Genomic DNA, 19666 nt, shown 5'->3' with positions numbered 1-19666 from the left:
CAGTCCATGGGGTCACAAAGGGTCAGGATGCACATAGTAGCACTAGCCTATCACTTATTATTCATTCTGTAAAAATTATGGTAGATCTACGATCTACCAGGTATAGCATCATGTTGTGAAGATGAAGATAATGGTGAGAAATGTAGTGTACACAGATAACAGACATAATGGCCACAACTCCGACTGCTTCCAGAGACACTAGGAGAGGCCATGAAAACACAGGAAGGCTGATATGCTTTGGAGGTCAGGAAACAGGTATCTATTAAGGCAGTCAGGACTGAGGTGAAATGTCAAAGGACATTCCAGGTTGTGGGAAGAACCTAGGGAGAAACTTTGGGATATGAAGGAAGGAAGGGGACTGCTCCTGGAACTAAAAGGAGGGGAGGAAAAGAGGTAGAGGTAGGGTGGAGAGAAATGGCAGGGAGAGGGCTCCAAATTGGTATCACAGCCCCTCATAGAGCCGCTTTTCCACCTCTTCTGGATTTCTGACTTTACATTAAAAGAAAAAGGAACGCCATTAAAGGGTTTGAAAGAGAGATGTGACAAGATTTGATGGTGGTTTTAAAAAACCACACTGAATCTAAAGTAAATGAGAAGTTGGAAGCCAGCAGGAGACCTGATGGGGTGAGTGATGGGGACTAGTTCAAAGGCTGTGGCTATAACCCTGACCAGAGATGGTAGTGGCAGAAGAGACAGAATTGGAGTTTCTTGAAATATTAATAGTTAAGCCAGTAGCGAAAGACTGGATGGGAGAGGAAGCAATACATGATCAGGGAAGATGTTGGGGTGGGCAGGGAATGAGGAGGCAGCAAAGTTACCCATGGTACCCATAAGTGGCTGGGCATACGGACCATTAATCGCGGGGCTGGTCAGAAGGGTTTGTGGGGGTGTGTAGGTACAGGGAAAGGGAGGTGTGGGTGGCAACAGGAGTGAGGGGCAGGGGTCGTGTTTGTGGGAGAGGGCTGGAAGTGAATGGCCCCTCTAGCGCCTAGGCCTCCAGTCTTTCCAACCAAAGGAGTGGCTTTGAAACTTTGGACCGTGTCCCCCAGGGAGAAATACATTCTACACAGTCCACCTGCACACAGACAGGGGATAGAGAAATTCACAAGACAGTGTTTCCCAGTTTCACGTGCAACGAAGGGAGATTTCCTATTTTGTGTGTTAGTGGTTCAATTATGTCCAACTCTTTGCGACCCCATGGGATATGTAGCCCACCAGGCTCCTCTGTCCATGGGATTCTCCGGGCAAGAATACTGGAGTGGGTTGCCATGCCCTTCTCCAGATTTCCTAATCTTACACTTTTAAAAAAAAGAGGTCAGCTTGGGCATCCCCCCCACTCTCCCGCCCCCTTCCCCTAGGCGCTGACGGCAGTGCTGACGGCGGTGCTGACGACGGTGCTGACGACGGTGCTGACAAGGGTGCTGACGAGGGAGCTGACGGAGGTTGCGAACATTGTGGCGTCACCTGCGGGGTACTTTGTGACGCAGGAGCTGGGACTAGGCCTTTAGGGCAGTCGGCACAGTCCGGCAGCCAGACAGCGCAGCAGTTTGTGCCTGAAGCACGGCGGGCCGCTTCGGCGACCCAACACTCAGCGGCGGCCCTTCACTCTCCAAAGATGTCAGCCTCTACCACCTCTCGCCGGCCCATCAAGGGAATCCTGAAAAACAAAGGTTCCACCACTTCCTCAGTCGCAGGCTCGGCCCAGCAGTCTGGTGGACCACTCCAGGAGGTCCGTAGAAAGAAATCCCAAAAGTGGGACGAGTTGAACATCTTGGCGACCTACCGTCCAGAGTACAGAGACTACGATTTCATGAAGATGAATGAGCCCAGCACTCCCCAGTTCGGTCTGCAGAACTATGGGGAAGGAAGTGCAGAGAGTGAAACCTCGGCCCTCGACAGCTTAGCCAAGAGATTAGCCGCTACCTACACCTCCGATTCCAACTATCCAGTGCGGGAGCCCGAAATGGATGGAGCGCACAGCAGCAAGATCTACCTTGACAGGCAGGAGAAACATCGGCAGTTCGAAATGAAGAGGAAACTTCACTACAGCGAAGGAAAGAACATCAAACTCGCCCGACAACTTATTTCCAGAGATCTACTGCATGACTACGAGGATGATAAAAATGAAGAAAGTTGGCATGTCACCAGCCTCGACAAGACTACCACCCAGGAAGAAGCAGAGCAAGGCGCCACCAGCGACAAAGGCCTGCAGAGACAGACCTGCTGCTACGACGATGATGATGACGAAGACGACGACGAGTAGACCGCATCTGATGAGTAGATAACGCTCGATCCACGCTGCAATTGTTGGATCCAGAGCTTGTTCCCGTAATCTGCAACTTCTTGTTTTGTGCAGCTCGTGCAAGTACTGAAATACTTAGCAGTTACATTGCACTGTGATAATTCAATGGTAAACATAGTAAATAATAGCTTAATTGGAAAAATCTCCGGTTCTTTGGTACTTTGCTGTAAATAACGATTCTGATATTCGTCTAAAACCCCATTACTTTGAGAAAATTGTTCGTTAAGGTACATGTACATAGTATATAGCTTTTGATGTGTTAAAGTTTTTAAAAGGGTGGGGTGGGGGGACTAATTTATATTCTCTTCTAGACATACTAGCTTTAATAGAAACGGTTTTGTTACAAAGGGAAAATGGGATTGGTACAGTGGGTTATGTAGTCTGATGAATATTCAGGCTGCAAAACACTTGTCTTCAGGGTGATCAGCCTGTTTGAGAGTGAATATATTATAAGAGTTATTGTTGCATTTTAGCTTTAAATTTTATCTTAATTTGCTTTCAGTGTTTACAAGAAAATGACTAAATGTTTTCTTATTAAAAAATGTCCTTTTCCCATGAATTATCAGGTTAAAATTGTCCCAATATTCTACTCTGTCTTTGTGCACTATATGGGCAGATTTGATATCAATTATCCTTGAAAGTCTAATGTTATCTCAGTGGTTCCTTCTCCAGACCTGTCTTGCCCTCTCCTCTCCACTCTTTATTTCCTCATCCCCAGGAAGTCTTGCCCTCTCCACCCTTTGTTCCCTCATGCCCCAGGAGGACTGAGGAAACAAAGGGTGGAGAGAGTAAGACAGGTCTGAGAAGGAACCACTGAGATAACATTAGACTTTTAAGAATAACTAATATCAAATCTGCCTGTATAGTGCACACAGGCAGAGTAGACATTGGAACAATTTTAACCTGATAATTTATGGAAAAAGGACTATTTTTTAATAAGAAAACATTTAGTCATTTTCTTATAAACACTGAAAGCAAATTAAGATAATATTCACTTTCACTTTTCTGGGGCATACACAGCACAGTTTTTATGGAGTCTCATAGATGGTCAAAAGATTAGAAATGCTTCCTTCTCTCAAATATTCTTTCATTTGTTGCCACAGTGTCACTTCTGTTTCAACCGTCATGGCTCCTTCAGTGTTCTAAGATGTGGAGAAAATAGACTGCATAGAAGAAGTGTAATAGTCAGGAAATAGAATTCAGTTGCTAAATTTCTGCACCTTTTTGGTTTACAGCCTGCTAAATAATTTGCTATTATTAGTTCATCGTTTGTTCTAATTACCTTTTAGATAACAACTGAGGTTTTATTTTCACAACAGACTCCTGTGCAACCAGTGACATGATTACAGTCCCAGAATGTACGTGGACAGAAGACAATTCAAAGGTTTTGTGTGTGTGTGTATTCCCATTTTTCTCTTTGAAACATTACTGAGGCAATTGTGGGTTCACATGCTGTTGTGAGAAATAATACAGAGAGAGCCTGTGTACCCTTCACCCGGATTCCCCCTGGTAACATATTGCAAAAGTAGTACAACGTCACAATAAGATATTGACTTCATCACTACAATCAAGATACAGAACATTCCATCACAGCAAGAATCCCTCAGGTTGCCCTTTTATAGCCACATGGTCTCCATTTCTATAATTTTGTCATTTCAAGAATGTTATATAAATGAAAACATATAGCATGTAACCTTTTGGGATATACCAGATTTTTTAGCCTTTTATCCATTCAAGGACATATGGACTAGTTCCAGGTTTTGGTATTATAAATGAAGCTGCTATGAACATTCATGTACAGGTTTTTGTGTGAACATAAGTTTTCACTTCTCTGGGATAAATGCCCAGGGGTGCAATTGCTGGCTTGCATGGTAGTTGCAGTTTCCTAAGAAACTGCCAAATTGTTTTACAGAGTGACTGTGCCATTTTACGTTCCCACCAGCACCCAGCAACGTGTGAGTGTTCCAGTTTCTCTGCATCCTCACCAGCATTTGGTGTTATCTCTATTTTTTATTTGTCATTTTTATATATGTGTACTGGTGTCTTAATTTGCCTTTTGCTAATAGCTAATGATGTTGAACATCTTTCCATGTACTTATTTGCAATCTGTAGATCCTCTTCAGTGAAATGCTTTCTGCTCATTTTCTATTTTGATTATTTTGCTATTCAGCTTTGAGAGTTCTTTGCAATTTTTTTTTTTCACAATTGGTAGCTTATTATCCTCTTACAGACACTTTTGCAAAGCAAAAGATTTTGATTTTGATTTGATTCACTTTATCAAGTTTTCCTTTTCTTTGTGGTGATTTTGGTACCCTTGTCAAATGTAATCTAAAAAGATTTTTTTTCCATGTGATGATTTCCTAAGTGACATGGTATTAGGATGCATAGAAAATGGACCTTTATTATTTAAGTTTGATTTTCCTTTTGAAAAAGAAATCTGAGAATGTTTAGCTCCAGCTTCAACTTTTTATCAACATCACCTCCTCTGCTTAACTCTTTTGATGTCACCATTTGTTCACTCATTTTAAAGTATGACATTCAGCTAGGCTGGCTATTTAAAACCTGGGACAGAAAATGGTATAAATGAATTGCTAAAAAAGAGTAACTTTCACTTGAAGGCCAAAGCAAATCCATTTTCCCCCTAGATTTTGAAATTGTTTCCATTGTTTCCCCTCTACATTAGTACAGTAAATAACATGCTATAATAAGGCAGAGTATTATTTTTAAAAAATGATAGTCAAGAGCCACTAAATTGGTTCCTTTAAATTACAACTTCGATTTGACAAACACTGAACTCAAAGGATCAGAATTTTTTCTCTTAAAGGATTTTGTTCTGGGAGTAACACTGTAGGTACTTATCAACCCTTCACACCGTAGAGTAAATGAAGAATATGGTATGAATATTGATGAAAGGGATGGGATTATAAAAGTGAGAGAAAGAGGTGCCCAGAAGTGAAGAGTTGGGAAGGGAAGGGGAAAAATAAGAAAAAAAAGTGGAGGTTTAAGCTCACTAGCTTTAAAAGTTATGACTCGCTCTCAGTGAGTCATTAACTCTGAACTGTCATCAAGAGGACACAAAATCTTAGTGAAGAAGTGATGAGAAAAAGAAGAGTTCTTCACTCAGCCAAATAATTAAAGCAATACTATTACCACTGCCACTACTAATCACCATTTATTGAGCATATGCAGTGTATCAGACATGGTACCAGGGGTTTGAAAGCCTTATCTCTTTCAGTGATGCCAATGATCCTTTGAAATAGTATTTTGCCCATTTGAGAAATGAGAAAATTTCAAATAAAAAACATTGCATAATTGGCCCAAATGTATAGCTGCTAGATGATAGAATCAGGGTTCATACCCAGGCCTGTCTGGCTGACTCAGGCATGATGTTTTCCCCACCATAAAACACTGGCTCTGTGCAGGTCCTTAATGGTGGTGGAAGCCACCCCACCCTACCCTACCCCACCCCACCCCACCCCACCCCTCCCCCTTAATCACACATGTCTGCCTTGACCTTGTAGTAGGGGCTGCTTTTCTGTATAGATAGTGCAACTGGTCTAAGGAGAATGTCCTCCAATCTATTCTAAGAGGTGCCTGTGACCTCTGCCACACTGCCCACATCCTTCTGCTGCCACCTCTCATCCCCTGCTCTGAGCTTGTGCTCAGCCAGGAGCCTGAGACATTCATTCATGCAAAGATGCCACCAGGGGCAAGTATATTTGTCAATTGCACTTTGAAGTGCACAAATATTTTTGTGTGCATTTATCAAGTACGGCCCGGTGTCAGGTGCAGTAGCCAGGGAAAGAAAGATGAATGAAACATAATCTCTGCCCTCAAGGAGGTCTAAGTCTAGTGCAGGATAACTGTATGGTTCTGAAATGTTCATTGATGAAGACTTTCAAAGAAGAGGATGCCTGTATTTAAAGAAGGACAAGTCCTGATTTAGATTACATTAACGGCTTGAAAGCAACGAAGGGATTTCCACATGCCTGCGGAGCAAGCAGCAGCCTTCAGAGGAGCTCTGGTCTCCTGAAGGTGAGGACAGAGGGAGCCTAGCCTTTGAGACCTGATCTAGTTCAGCAGCATCAGACGCCCTGCTCACACCAGGTTGGGGTTGGGGAGGCGGGCAGTAAAGAGGGATTACGGGCCAACCATGGAAGGATTCACAAGTAGGGAGGTAAACAAACAGAGATGAGGACCTCTGAGGCAGTAACAAATGGTTCTGTGTTGTTTTCTGGGAGAATCCTTTTCTGCCATGCTCAGAGTTTTGATCTTATTTGAATGAGGAATTGTAGATACTTTGTCTCAAAAGTGAAGCAGTTATGTAAAATGTGAACCATGCTTCCTTTTTTTGACTCCTGCTTTATGCCACTGTATTGTCCTCGTTTGGAACATTGGGGCTCATGGTTGAAACCGTGGGTTGGGGAAGGTGCTGGCTTGTGCTGGGAGGAGAGAGGGACCCATCTTCATTCCTTCATCCCTCCCCAGATGGCTGGGGAGGAAGGGTGGAGGAAAGCCAGGAGACTGGCAGCAAGAGAGGCCAGCCAGGCTGGAGCCTGACAGAAGGAAAACACTAAAGGAGGAAAATAGAAGACGAATGACTCCACTTGTGTAGGGAAATACTGAGATAGAAATGATAACATTCAAGACCATAAACCTCTTGCATTTTTCTACTGTGTTAAAATTTTATGTCCCTTACTTGGGCCATTGAGCCAGTTCCTGTCTGTTTTACGAATGAGTTTTGCCACTCCTGTGCTACCCTGGTGACAAATCAGGTCTTTGGGGAGGGCCACCTGGCGCAAGACTGGCAAATGGGGACAAAACTGAGGAGTGGGGAAGAGCCAAGGTGGACAGAATGAGGTGGCTGGATAGGTGATTTGGGAGTCTCAGGGGAGTAAGATGACGTCCTGTGTAAGGCCACACCACTCAGGAGTCACTTTTTAAAAATTGAAGTATAGTTGATTTACAGTGTTGTGTTAGTTTCTGGTGTACAGGAAAGTGATTCAGTTATATAACTATATACTATGAAGTAAAAATGAAAGTGTTAGTTGATCAGTTGTGTCCAACTCTTTGCAACCCCAGGGGCTGTAGCCCGCCAGGCTCCTCTGTCCTTGGGATTCTCCAGGCAAGAATACTGAAGTGGGCTGCCATGTCCTTCTCCAGGGGAACTTCCTGACCCAGGCAGGGAATCAAACCCAGGTCTCCTGCATTGCAGGCAGATTCTTTACCACCTGAGCCACCAGGGAAGCCCTATGTACTATACTATACTTCAATTAAATGTATATATTCTTTTCCATTATGGCTTATTACAGGATATCAACTCTAGTTCCTCATGCTATACAGTAGTAGTTCCTTGTTTATCTATTTTATCTGTAATAGCTTGTATCTACTAATCCCCAGGAGCACTTCTGTGCACTGCCCCTCTCCCCAGCTTGCTCTGGCTTCTTTACTGCCCCTCACTTCTGCCTCAGGTGGTAGCCTACACTTTCCCCCAGGGGAATTGTTGACTACTTACATTATGGTTGGCCCAACAAAATACCATGCATGCATGCATGCTTGCATGCTCAGTGCTGTCTGACTCTTTGCCACCCCGTGGTCTGTAGCCTGCTAAGCTTCTCTGTCCATGGGGTTTTCCAGGCAAGAATACTGGAGTGGGTTGCCATTTCCTCCTCCAGGGGATCTTCCCTACCCAAGGATCGAACCCGCCTCTCCTGTGTCTCCTGCATCATAGGCGGATTCTTTATCACTTGAGCCATCAGGGAAGCCCAACAATACCTTACTTCGATCATTAAGGTTATTAGGAAGAAAGGTGGGCAGGGAGAGGGATGAGGGATGGAACCTCCAAAACCCAAATTTAAGGAAGAATACACCGGGAAATCTTTGATAAGAAACTTGATCAAATTAGCACTATCATTTTAAAATGGAAAAGTCAGTCCCTAAGCTGCAAAAGGCAGCATTAATATACATTTGTAGGTGATGGAGTCGGGGGAGGAGAGGTTGAACTCTTTGCTGGTGTCCACATGGGTTGGGCTTTAGCAGCTGAAGCTGCATGTGCAGGGGCTTTGGGGGGATTTAAGGACACAGGCTGCAAAAAATCTGGGGAAAACTGAAAACTGCTGGTGTGTGTCTGTGTTTGTGGCAGGGAGGGGGACTGGGGTGAAAGCTGCCTTGGGCATTTTTTCTCACCAGTATAAACACAGCTCTCTAATATAAGGTTTTACATTATTAGCTCTTAAAAATATAAAAAAAAATTGTTTTTATCATTGTGTAGGCAGAGCATATTTGCATCACTGAACCTGCCTATGCATGCTGGGCACAAATATCTTATTCTTTCCTCTTCTTTTTTTTTCTTGTTTTAAAGCAGACTTTGAAAGGTGCATATGAGCCCAGTTTCCATAGCAATTGCAAGCATCAGTGATAACCCAGAGCTTCTAAGTTATAATATACAGGCTACCCTATTAATGAGTTTCAAACTGCATTTCCCTGAGACAACGGCTCAGCCACTGATAGATAAGGTCAAACCCCATCTCCAAACTTTAAATTAAATCAGGATAGATCAAAATGCAACAGAAGGAGTGTCCTTTTGGAAAGTGTGCTGTTAAAAAAAAAATACATTCTTTGTGGAGGCAAAACAGTTGCTTTTCTAGTTTGTAGTGCCCAGATGGAAAAATCCTAAAACAGATACTGCTTCTTCTGGGTTATTAATGGCATGTTGTCATTTCCTTATGCTATTTGTGAGTGAGTTTTTCCCATGGTAGCTCAGGCTCTAAGAAAGCACATAATCCTTTACCCCAGGAAGAGCAGATATGATGGTTAATACTTGGTAGATCTGAAATGACACTAGTTCAACTGTAATTGATCAACTTGCTTATTCATGTACTTAGTGCCAAGACTCAGTGCCTGCCTTCAAGGAGTCCCCGGATTAGTGACAACTCAGCCTTGTCACTAGACCATTTCTATACTGTGCAAGAGGGCTTTAAAGAGGCCTTCAAGTGGCATTGCCAAGGTCTTAAAAGCCCTTCCCATGGAGTTGATTTCGAGGACAATACTTCCAAGTAAAGTGGAATTTAGCCAAATGAAGAGAGGTGGGCCAAGGGAGATTGGCATTCCAGATGTAGGTCAAAGGCAGTGTGGTTTGTTTCAGGGACCTGCATGGTGTCTTATGAAAGAAAATGTGAGGGATTAAAGAGGTAAGAAGGGTGCTGAAAGGTTTCACCTACAGTGCCAAGGTCAAGGGAGTCATTGCCATTTTATTTATTTGTTTTTAATCGGAAGAAAATTATTTTACAATGTTGTAGTGGTTTCTGCCATACATCAACATGAATCAGTCATTGTTATGCGTATGTCCCCTCCGTCTTGAACCTCCCTCCCAACTCGTACCCCATCCCACCCCTCTAGGTTGTCATAGAGCACTAGATTTGAGCTCCCTGCATCATACAGCAAATTTCCACTGGCTATCTAATTTTATATATGGTAATATATATGTTTCAATTCTACTCTCTCAATTTGTCCCACCTTCTCCTCCCACCCCCGCCCCCGTGTCCACAAGTGTGCCACTGCCATTTTTAAGAAGGAGGGTGACGTAATCAGACGCCTGCTTTTGAAAAACTGTATGCTACAGGATGGGGCCTGGAAGAAACAGGGTGGAGAGGGGAAAGCTGGAGACAGGAACACAGACCTGACATTGGTCTCAGGAAGCTGATGATTTTTAACATTCTATTGTGGACCCTCTTCACTTCTCACTCACAGCAAAAGCACACCCCACTCTCCACCAGCGCCAAGCAAAGCTTGATCCCCAGAACAGCAGCATCAGCATCACCCAGAAGCTGGTTAGAAATGCATATTCTCAGGGTCCACCCCAGACTTATGAAATCAGCATCTCCAGGACCAGCGCCCAGCAATCTCAGCAGGCTTTAACAAGCTTCCTGGGGGATGCTTATGGATGTTCAAGTTTGAGAACTTCTGCCGTACTGTACAGCTTTTTAATGAGCTGAGCTCAACTCTCTGTGGGACAAATCTCACTGTTACTCTGTGTGTGTGTGTGTGTGTGTGTGTGTGTGTATGTAAAGTGTATACAATTTTGCAAAAATTCATCACATTAGGTGTCACGACAATGCACAGATTTGGGGAGAATGAACAGGTATGCGTCCTGATTCAGATTACAACTCTACTCCAGCTGTCCCCCACCTGTCTATATGTAACTCTTCCCCAGCTCTTCCTCCTCATCTTTCTACATACTGCCCCCCCATACACATCCACACACTCACTTGTGCAGTGGATGTTCCTGTCGCCCCCCACTCAGAGTCCCAGGATTTATCTGTATTTTCATCTTCTCTTGGGCTATTCATTTTCCTCAGAATATGTGTCTTCCTCTTTTTATCACATATCTTATTCAGTCTTCCACATTTCGTATCAACCACACCTCAATCTCCAAAGCCAGAATAGTAGGTACCAACCTTGGGGTAATGCAAAAGGATATAGTAATTGACAGTGAAACATTTGGAGTCAAAAAAATCTAGGTGTGCCCTATGTTTATAGCAGCACTATTCACAATAGCCAAGACACGGAAACAACCTAAATGTCCATCAACAGATAGATGGATAAAGAAGATGTGGTTCATATAGACAACTGCATACTCCTCAGCTGCAAAAAAAGGATTGAAATAATGCCATTTGCAGCAACATGGATGGAGCTAGAGATTACCATGCTAAGTGAAATAAGTCATAAAGAGAAAAACAAATGTCATGTGATATCACTTGGTTGTAGAATATAAAATATAACACAAATTAATCTGTCTACAAAACAGAAAAAGACTCACAGAAACAGAGAAGAGACTTGTAGTTGCCAAGGGGGAGGGGAGAGATGGACTAGGACTCTGGGGTTAGTAAATGCAAACTATTCTGTATAGGATGGATAAACAACAAGGTCCTACTGTATAGTACAGGAAACTATATTCAATATCCTTGGATAAATCATAATGGAAAAAATATAGGAAAGAATTATATATGTGTATAACCGAGTCACCTTGCTGTACAGCAGAAGTTAACACAACATTCAGTTCAGTTCCGTTCAGTCACTCAGTCCTGTCTGACTCTTTGAGACCCCATGAACCACGGCACGCCAGGCCTCCCTGTCCATCACCAACTCCCGGAGTCCACCCAAACTCATGTCCACTGAGTCAGGGATGCCATCCAACCATCTCATCCTCTGTTGTCCCCTGCTCCTCCTGCCCTCAATCTTTCCCAGCATCAGGGTCTTTTCAAATGATTCAGCTCTTCACATTAGGTGGCCAAAGTATTGGAGTTTCAGCTTTAACATCAGTCCTTCCAATGAACACCCAGGACTGATCTCCTTCAGGATGGACTGGTTGGATCTCCTTGCAGTCCAAGGGACTCTCAAGAGTCTTCTCCAACACCACAGTTCAAAAGCATCAATTCTTCGGCTCTCAGTTTTCTTTATGGTCCAACTCTCACATCCATACATGACTACTGGAAAAACCATAGCCTTGACTAGACGGACCTTTGTTGACAAAGTAATGTCTCTGCTTTTTAATACAACATTGTAAATTATAATTCAATAAAAATAGATTTATTTTACACATAGTATATATGTCAATACTACTCTCTCCATTAGTCCCACCCTCTCCTTCCCTTACTGTGTCCACAGTCTTTTCTCTATGCCTGCATCTCTATTCCTGCCCTGCAAACAGGTTCATCAGTACCATCTTTCTAGTTTATGTGTGTGTGTGTGTGTGTGTGTGTGTGTTAATATACAAAATCTATTTTTCTCTTTCTGACTTACTTTACTCTGTATAACAGGCTCTAGGTTCATCCAGTGGGAAGAGGCTATATGGGCACAGGGAGCTCAACCTGGTGCTCTGTGACAACTCAGAGCGGGTGGAATAGGGTGGGAGAGGGGGGAAATTCAGGAGGGAGGAAACATATGCATACTTGTGGCTGATTCACGTTGTTGTATGGCAGAAGCCAACACAAGATTGTAAAGCAATTATCCTCCAGTTAAAAAATAGAATAATTTATTCTTTAGCAGGATAGTTCTCAGACAAACAAAACAAAACTAATACATTTTAACAATCAAAGTTTGAATCTAAGCTTTACCATTAATTAGGTGAGTGACCTAAGGGAAACCATGTTACCTCCTTAAAGCAAGTTTAATAATAACAGTGGCTTTCATGTATGATTGTTGGAATGATTAAGTGAAAAGAGGTTAGTGAAACACATGGCCTCTAATAAGTACTCCATAAGTGGGAGCCGTTATTGTTATTTTTCTCATCTGCCCACATTCCTTTTCTCCATCTGTTAAACTGCTAATCATTTCTGGAAGAGTGCTGGACATACCCAAGTCTATCTCTTCTCTCCCCTGAGACTGAGGGCCACTTGAAGACAGGAACTGTGACCACATGTCTGATGCCCCCCGGCACAGTGCTTTCTACCCAATAGATGTGAGAGAACTGAGCTGAGAAGTTGAATCTGGAAACTTCTTCCTCCTGTCCAAATTGGATTCTCTCATTCACCTACCATTTACCTATTCAAACACAGTTGTTTCTTCCCTGAGGCTCCTCAAGCTTCAGCACCATAAGCTGTGAGGGGCACAGGTGAAAACAAAGTGAAAAGGTGACAGTCCCCAAAGCCATGCTTGAGTGGCAGCTGCTTCAAGTAACCTTCTCTTTGAAGATGTCCTTGGTGTTTTCATCACCACTAAGTCTGCAAAGTAGGAGATGAAATGGAAGGGCAGCAAGCAGGATTTAGATATAAAGCCAGTCTTAATTTTAATTTTAAAATGCATTGAAACTTCTAGGACACAGCCAAGTTTATGAAATAAAGGAATTAATTCTGTCTCATGAATCCAAACCACCGGTAAGAACTGCATTCCTTTATTAATAGCAATATCTGACACTTTATATTCTCAGGGTGTTTCTAAATCTTTTTTCTTCTGAATTTGCTTTATTAATTGTTATCAACTTTGATAGCAACATAAAATTTTTAGAGCTGGGAGGAGTCTTAAAGTCCCTTTAGTCCAACTAAAGGGTTACCTCTAGCTCACCTTAGAGGTTAGTTTCTCCATTTCATAAGTACTTACAGAGACCAAAAGGCACCCAAGGCGTGTGAAGCCAAGGGGAAGTGATATTTGTATATAGCCACACAATCTCTCCCTTTATATCTGGGAAGCATAAATTGAAGATAGATTGGAGCATGTTTTCAAATTGATTCGGGCACTGCTCTTGTATTTAGAACTCAGAAAAGCCTTCAGGGAGACTGTCCTGTCTCAGAAAGCCTGACTCCAGACCAGCCCCTTATACCCTCTCTGGCTGACATTCTGCCTCTTCCAGCTGTGCAGGGAGGAGCACCATGGTATTCTGGGAGTATCCAAGCATAAAGACAATGTGGGAAAATAAGAAAGATGGCAGTGCACATGGAACCATGCATGACTCCTGAATTCCTCATCTTCTCTGAGTGAGGGAAGAGGAGACACCCCTGGTCCCTTCCCTGCCTGTGTCCCTTCAGCTTCCTTAACCAGTGTGAGATGCAAAACTACCTGTGCCATGGGGTTGTGTGGAAGATTCGTGAAGTAACACCTGGAGAGGGCATAGGACAGTATCAGACACCGTTAGCATAACTTAATATTCTCGCTATTGTGAGAACTGTCATGAAGCACTCCATGGAGCTCTGGGATCAGTCCCAATCATCCAGGGCCCTACCTTTAGATGTGGCCTAAAACAAAGGCAAAATTTGCTGCTCACAGTCGAGGCAGTGCAGATCCCAGGAGCCAGTGTTACTTAGGGTTAGTCGATCAGTCATGTCTGACTCTTTGTGACCCCCATGGGCTGTAGACCACCAGGCTTCTCTGTCCATGGGATTTTCCAGGCAAGAATACTGGAGCGGGTAGCCATTCCCTTCTCCAAATCTTCCTGACTCAGGGATCAAACCCTGGTCTCCTGCATTGCAGGTGGATTCTTTACGATCTGAGCTACCAGGAAAGACCTGTATGCTAATGTCTAAATCAGAATCTCTTTCCCCAGGAAAACCAACCTGGGATTGACCTCTACCACATGCTGAGCTGAGTATGATATAATGTCAAACCTGAAGCTGTCTGCCCAGTCCTCAGAAATGGGCCATCTGAAGTCCATTCTATCTGCTGAAGTTTCAGAGGTATGTCTGACTACTGGGTTTTTCATAGCAGAGCAGCACACAAAGCTAGGACTAGAAGGTTGTTAGCAGCAGGAAATAAACAAAGGACAGATCACCCACCTTAAGCATTGCTATACTTAAGTACTGCTTTGACAAGACCCTCCTGCCCCCAGATTTTGACATGAGACCCAGGAAAAGTCAATGCTGCTTTTTCCCAGTTGGCTCTGTTGGAGCCTTAATCAGTTTGTTCTCAGGACCCTCCACTTTCCTTTTATCCAGAATTTATTAGGGATTTCTGACCCATGAGTTCATCTGACTCCGGTTGAGTTGTGATTGTCAGTATGGACACTGTTTTGATGACAATCTTAAGTTCAACTGACAATAAATAAACACCAGCTACATTTTTAAAAATCTCTCCAACATACATAAAAATGTGAATGGCCATGCCATCTGTTAGAAAGTACACGCAAGTTATCATCATGAGATGGAAGCTCTTCCATGTTTTGAAATTTTAGTTTTAGTTTTGAAATTCACTAAAAGTTTCTCACCATATTTGAATGCTATTTATAGCTTTGGTGTATCAATTCCAAGACTCTATTCTTTGCCCTTCTGATTCCCTGTGATAAGGAAGAAAAACTATATTCTAATGTTCTGTCTGCCTCTTCTATTGATAAAAATGAACTTCTGTCTGTGACATAGGATTTATAGCTCAGACAGTAAAGCATCTGCCTACAATGCAAGAGACCCGGGTTCGATCCCTGGGTTGGGAAGATCCCCTGGAGAAGGAAATGGCAACCCACTTCAGTATTCTTGCCTGGAAAATCCCATGGACCGAGGAGCCTGGTAGGCTACAGTCCACGGGGTCGCAAAGAGTCGGACACGACTGAGCGACTTCACTTTATGATGGAGAAGAGTGAAAGTAATGTGTGTGCTCTTTAGATATACTTATTTATTTTCATGCAACATCATTAATATCCCTGGTGTATCCAAACCTGTTTATATCCCATCTGTTTTCTTCCTGCCACAAACAAAACTTCCGTGCCCTGGAAGACTTTGATTCCACTGTTTTGAAGCTTCAGAGACAATGTGTGCAAACATTCTGCATTATATCAGCATCATGTGAGCAGAAGAAAAAAAAATTGGAAAAGAAAAACAATGAAAGCAAAGGAATTCTAGAATCTATAAAGTTAAATCTCATCTTAGGATCAGAAATGAGAGCAATCACAAGTGGAAGATCATATGTGCATTGGTGGATTCTTGACCTGTTGAGCCTACAACCATTTTGTTTGCTTAAACATTAATCCTTCATGTATTGATGTGCTGCAAGTTTAACTCATCTGGGTTCATAGTGGCATGTAGTGGCATGCCACTTTCCTAAAGAACAGCAATGGAATGAACTTTCCTAAAAAATCCACATAGTGAGTCTCACTTTTTAAGTTCATTGGCTCTAGAGGGCCCAAGAATGTAAAAGTGAGTATATAGATTTGGTATTGTCACTAATGTCCCTTTGGCTAAGTAACTTTCATAGAATATCCTTAAACTTGAAATGTTATATATGTTTTGTTTATGTGGCTCTGAGAATGCAAAAATGAATAATCAGATCCATGCTCTCAATGAGCTCCTTTAACTGGGGCAAAGGTTTGCTTAATAGATAGAGCCATTTCCTTCTCCAGGGGATCTTCCCAGCTCAGGGATTGAACCCGGGTCTCCTGCATTCCAGGCAGATGCTTTAACCTCTGAGCCACCAGGGAAGCCCAGTCTAATAAGTTTACAGATGAGAAATTGGACGTAAGAAAAGTTAAGTAGTTTATATGACATTAAGATAGTTTTCTGCAAGTTAACTGGCTACTCCAGGACTAGAAACAGGACAGTCTAATTGTCTTCACCACTATGCAGAAGCTAATATAACCTGATATACCTATCTCAAAGGCTTGTAATGACACTCAACTGAGATATATGTAAATACTTTGTAAGTTATAAACTTTATAAACATGTGAATACAGATTTTAATAGTGCAGTATGAGTAGTTTAACAACAATTAGCATTTGCATACGATTGTTAAATTCGCATCATGTATAATTTAGTAATAGAGTATGCCAACCAACATTTTAATATTTAGAATGCTACGGGATCTTCTGGGAACAGAATTTGAAAGATGGAACTACTACATAAAAATTAGCATAAATAGCCTGACTACTTTCTGTAATTCTCTTTCCCTTGGAGCAGACTTCAATAGAATGAGGTTTATCTAAAATTCATTCAGCCTGCTTCAGGATGGCAGGCTTTACTTTTTTTTCCCAAACCTCACTGAAATGACAGTAAAGAAGTATAAAAGGGAATACATTTATAATAGAACTAAAAAGGGAATAAAGGACCAAGGATTGACCAGAGATTTTGACAAATGTCTGAAAGACTGAAAACATATGGAGTTATTTAACAGATAAACTAGTTGTGGAAGTATCAGCTCACAACACAGAAAGCAGATGGGGAAGAGGCAGCTGAAGGTGGAGGAATTCTGAATGAGGAACTCGTAGATACAAAGAGTTGAATTGAGAAATGGTGTGGAACTCACAGTGATTAATTGAAATACTACATCAAAAATAGTTATACCATGTCCTTCACCCTCAAGTCCTCATGTGAAGAGGCTGTCTCTACTTTCAAATAGGAGAATAGTTGTATAAAGGAATTGAAAGGTTTGGAGTCCTGTTGTGGTTCTTGGGTACCCTATGGTAAAGGTCTCTTTGTTTTGACTATATGAAAGATGTCCAATCTGCCTCCCTTATTTCTGCCCCTTCACCCTCCAAAATAAAGCTTCCCAACAAATGATATGCCTTCCCTTTCATGTGGAGAAATATCTACTTAGCACCAAAGAAAGTCAATGCCAAGTATTTCTTTTTAATCAACCTATTTCTATATTTTTTTAAAAAAATACTTCTTTGGTTGCCCTGCAGTATGTGGGATCTTAGGTCCCCAATCAGGGATTGAAGCTGTGCCCCTTGCACTGGAAGCACCGAGTCTCAACAACTGGACTGCTAGGGAAGTCTCTAATTCCACATTTATAAGTCCAAATATACAATGTAGGATGACATGACATTTGAAAAAACCAACAACTCACATTAGAAGAAACTAATGTAATTTTTTTAACCCAGAGGAGAGAATAAAAAATAAGTTAAAGTTGAAAGAATAAAAAATAAGTTAAAACAAAATCTATTAAAAATCCTTCAAGAGATTTGAGAAAATATTGCATAGGTAAAATAATAATAAGATGTTTTAAAGAGGAACATGCAAAAAATAAAGTCATGGAAGTTTAAAATATGATTTGCTAAATACATATTAGAAAAGAAAAAAGAAAGAGAAAACTAAGATACAAAGAAAATCACAATTTGGAGGCTAGATATCTAATCAGAGTTCCAGAAAGATAGAGCAAGGAAATGGAGAAAAGGAAATAACCAGAGAAATAATAGAAGAAAATTTCCTAGAGTTTAATTAAACATCATCAACTTTAAGGAGCCCAATAAATGTTCAGCAGAATAAACACAGAAAACTCACATTGAGACATGTAACTAAAATTTTGTAATAACAGTGATAAAGGCATAATCCTAAAAGCTTCTGGTGATAAAAGGTCAGTGGGAAATGGAAAAAGAAACCATCGTGATAAATAATATTACAAACACCACTTGCTAGAAGACAATGGGACAATGTCTCAAAATTTCAAAGCAAAATGTTTTAAACATACTATTCTTTATCCTAAATAAAGACCTTTTCAGACAAGCAAGGACTGAGGAAGTTTAACAACTACACACACTTCTGAAAAAAAAAAAAATAAAGTTGCTTAAGAATGTGGTTCAGTAAAACCCAAAATAGAAGGAATCCAAGAATAAGAAAAATTAGGAAGACTTGAGAGCCAAGGATCAACACAACGAAAATAAATTCCAGGGCAACAATTCTATAGCAAGCCTCTAACACAACAAGTCATTAAATACAGACATATGAGGGCTCTATAAAGAATTTCTAAGCTCATGGATTTATTTTAACCAAGTGTATGATTTTGAAGTGGGTAGTCTTGCTGTTCAGGTGAAAACATGGACTGCATTTGTGAACAAGGAAAAAACTGGACAATTAAAAACACAAAGAAAAAAGATAATCAAAAAGAACATGGTCAATGGGAGTTTCCTGGTGGTCTGCTGATGAGGACTCTGCACTCTCACTGTCAAGGGCCCCAGTTTAATCCCTGGTTGGAGGAAAGAAAAAAAAAGTACCACAAAATTCGATATAGCTTTTACCAGGTGAGATAGGGAAGGCAACACAGGGCAGAGGGTTTGAGGGTGTGTTTTGGTTGGGAGGGAAAAGTTGTGAAATAATAGTGTTCTAACAAGTGCTAATGCATTTCCTTTTATCTAAAATGTTATTAATAGGAATCAAATGTCCACTAGCTAGAAACAAACTAACCACACCACAGTTGTGTCCAGTTCTTTGCAATCTCTTGTACTGTAGACCCTCTGTCCATGGGGTTTCCCAGGCAAGAAAATTGGAGTAGGTTGCCATTTCCTCCTGCTGGAGATCTTCCTGACATAGGATCAAACCTGTGTCTCCTGCGTCTCCTGCATTACAGGTGGATTCTTTACCACTGAGCCACTAGGGAAGTGCAACTACACCTCACAGACATTTACAACTTTGCAAAGAAGTGATATGTAGAAAAATGCATTTAACACTAAAACCACTTTGAATGTAATTTAGTCTTGGATAACGCACAAGAAATTCTAAGATCAGGTGTTGATCAAAGGTCATGATTGTGAATGTCTTATCCTGATGTGGTATAGACATATTGGGTAGTTTATCTGGAGGATAAAAAGCTAGAAAGAGGTCTTTATTTTATGGTACACACACACATACACACACACACACACACACACATACAGATAAATACTGAGGAACAGAATTCAAGACTATCAGAGTTTTCTAAACAATGACTGGTGCTATGAACACTCACACATGTTCTCCAGGGACATTGCACTCTAGAATGTTCTAATCATAAATTCATCAGTGGCAGGAAGAATGGGAACCATCTGTTTCAACTCTTCACCCCACCACCACCTCCACAAATGCTTTCCTCTGCTCTTGAGCAGCAGAGAATTTTTTTTTCTTCAAAGAATAACCCATGGAACATAGAAATGGCATAGAAAGGATTCAGGTGCTCAGATTTTGAAATGGGTGGAGA

The 19666-nt window shown here is 41.6% G+C and overlaps 1 protein-coding gene and 1 non-coding gene across 2 annotated transcripts; one reads left to right on the top strand and one right to left on the bottom strand.

Moving 5' to 3' along the window:
* Positions 1-1615: 1615 nt before the first annotated feature.
* PPP1R2C (PPP1R2C family member C) lies at positions 1616-2263 on the top strand. The gene has a single exon (XM_065916717.1). The coding sequence runs from the start codon at positions 1616-1618 to the stop codon at positions 2261-2263; it is 648 nt and encodes a 215-aa protein (XP_065772789.1).
* A 13863-nt stretch (positions 2264-16126) lies between these two features.
* On the bottom strand, positions 16127-16199 carry TRNAS-GGA (transfer RNA serine (anticodon GGA)). Its single transcript has one exon. It is a non-coding gene; the product is annotated as a tRNA-Ser (tRNA).
* Between the last annotated feature and the right edge of the window lie 3467 nt (positions 16200-19666).

This window comes from Muntiacus reevesi, chromosome X (genome assembly GCF_963930625.1).
Source record: "Muntiacus reevesi chromosome X, mMunRee1.1, whole genome shotgun sequence".
NCBI classification, from domain to species: domain Eukaryota; kingdom Metazoa; phylum Chordata; class Mammalia; order Artiodactyla; family Cervidae; genus Muntiacus; species Muntiacus reevesi.
Note: the sequence above shows the minus strand (reverse complement) of the source record. Positions and strands in the feature narration are given on the sequence as shown.

Coding starts and splice junctions, on each gene's coding strand:
- PPP1R2C (XM_065916717.1), top strand. CDS start 1,616: ATGTCAGCCTCTACCACCTCTCGCCGGCCCATCAAGGGAATCCTGAAA.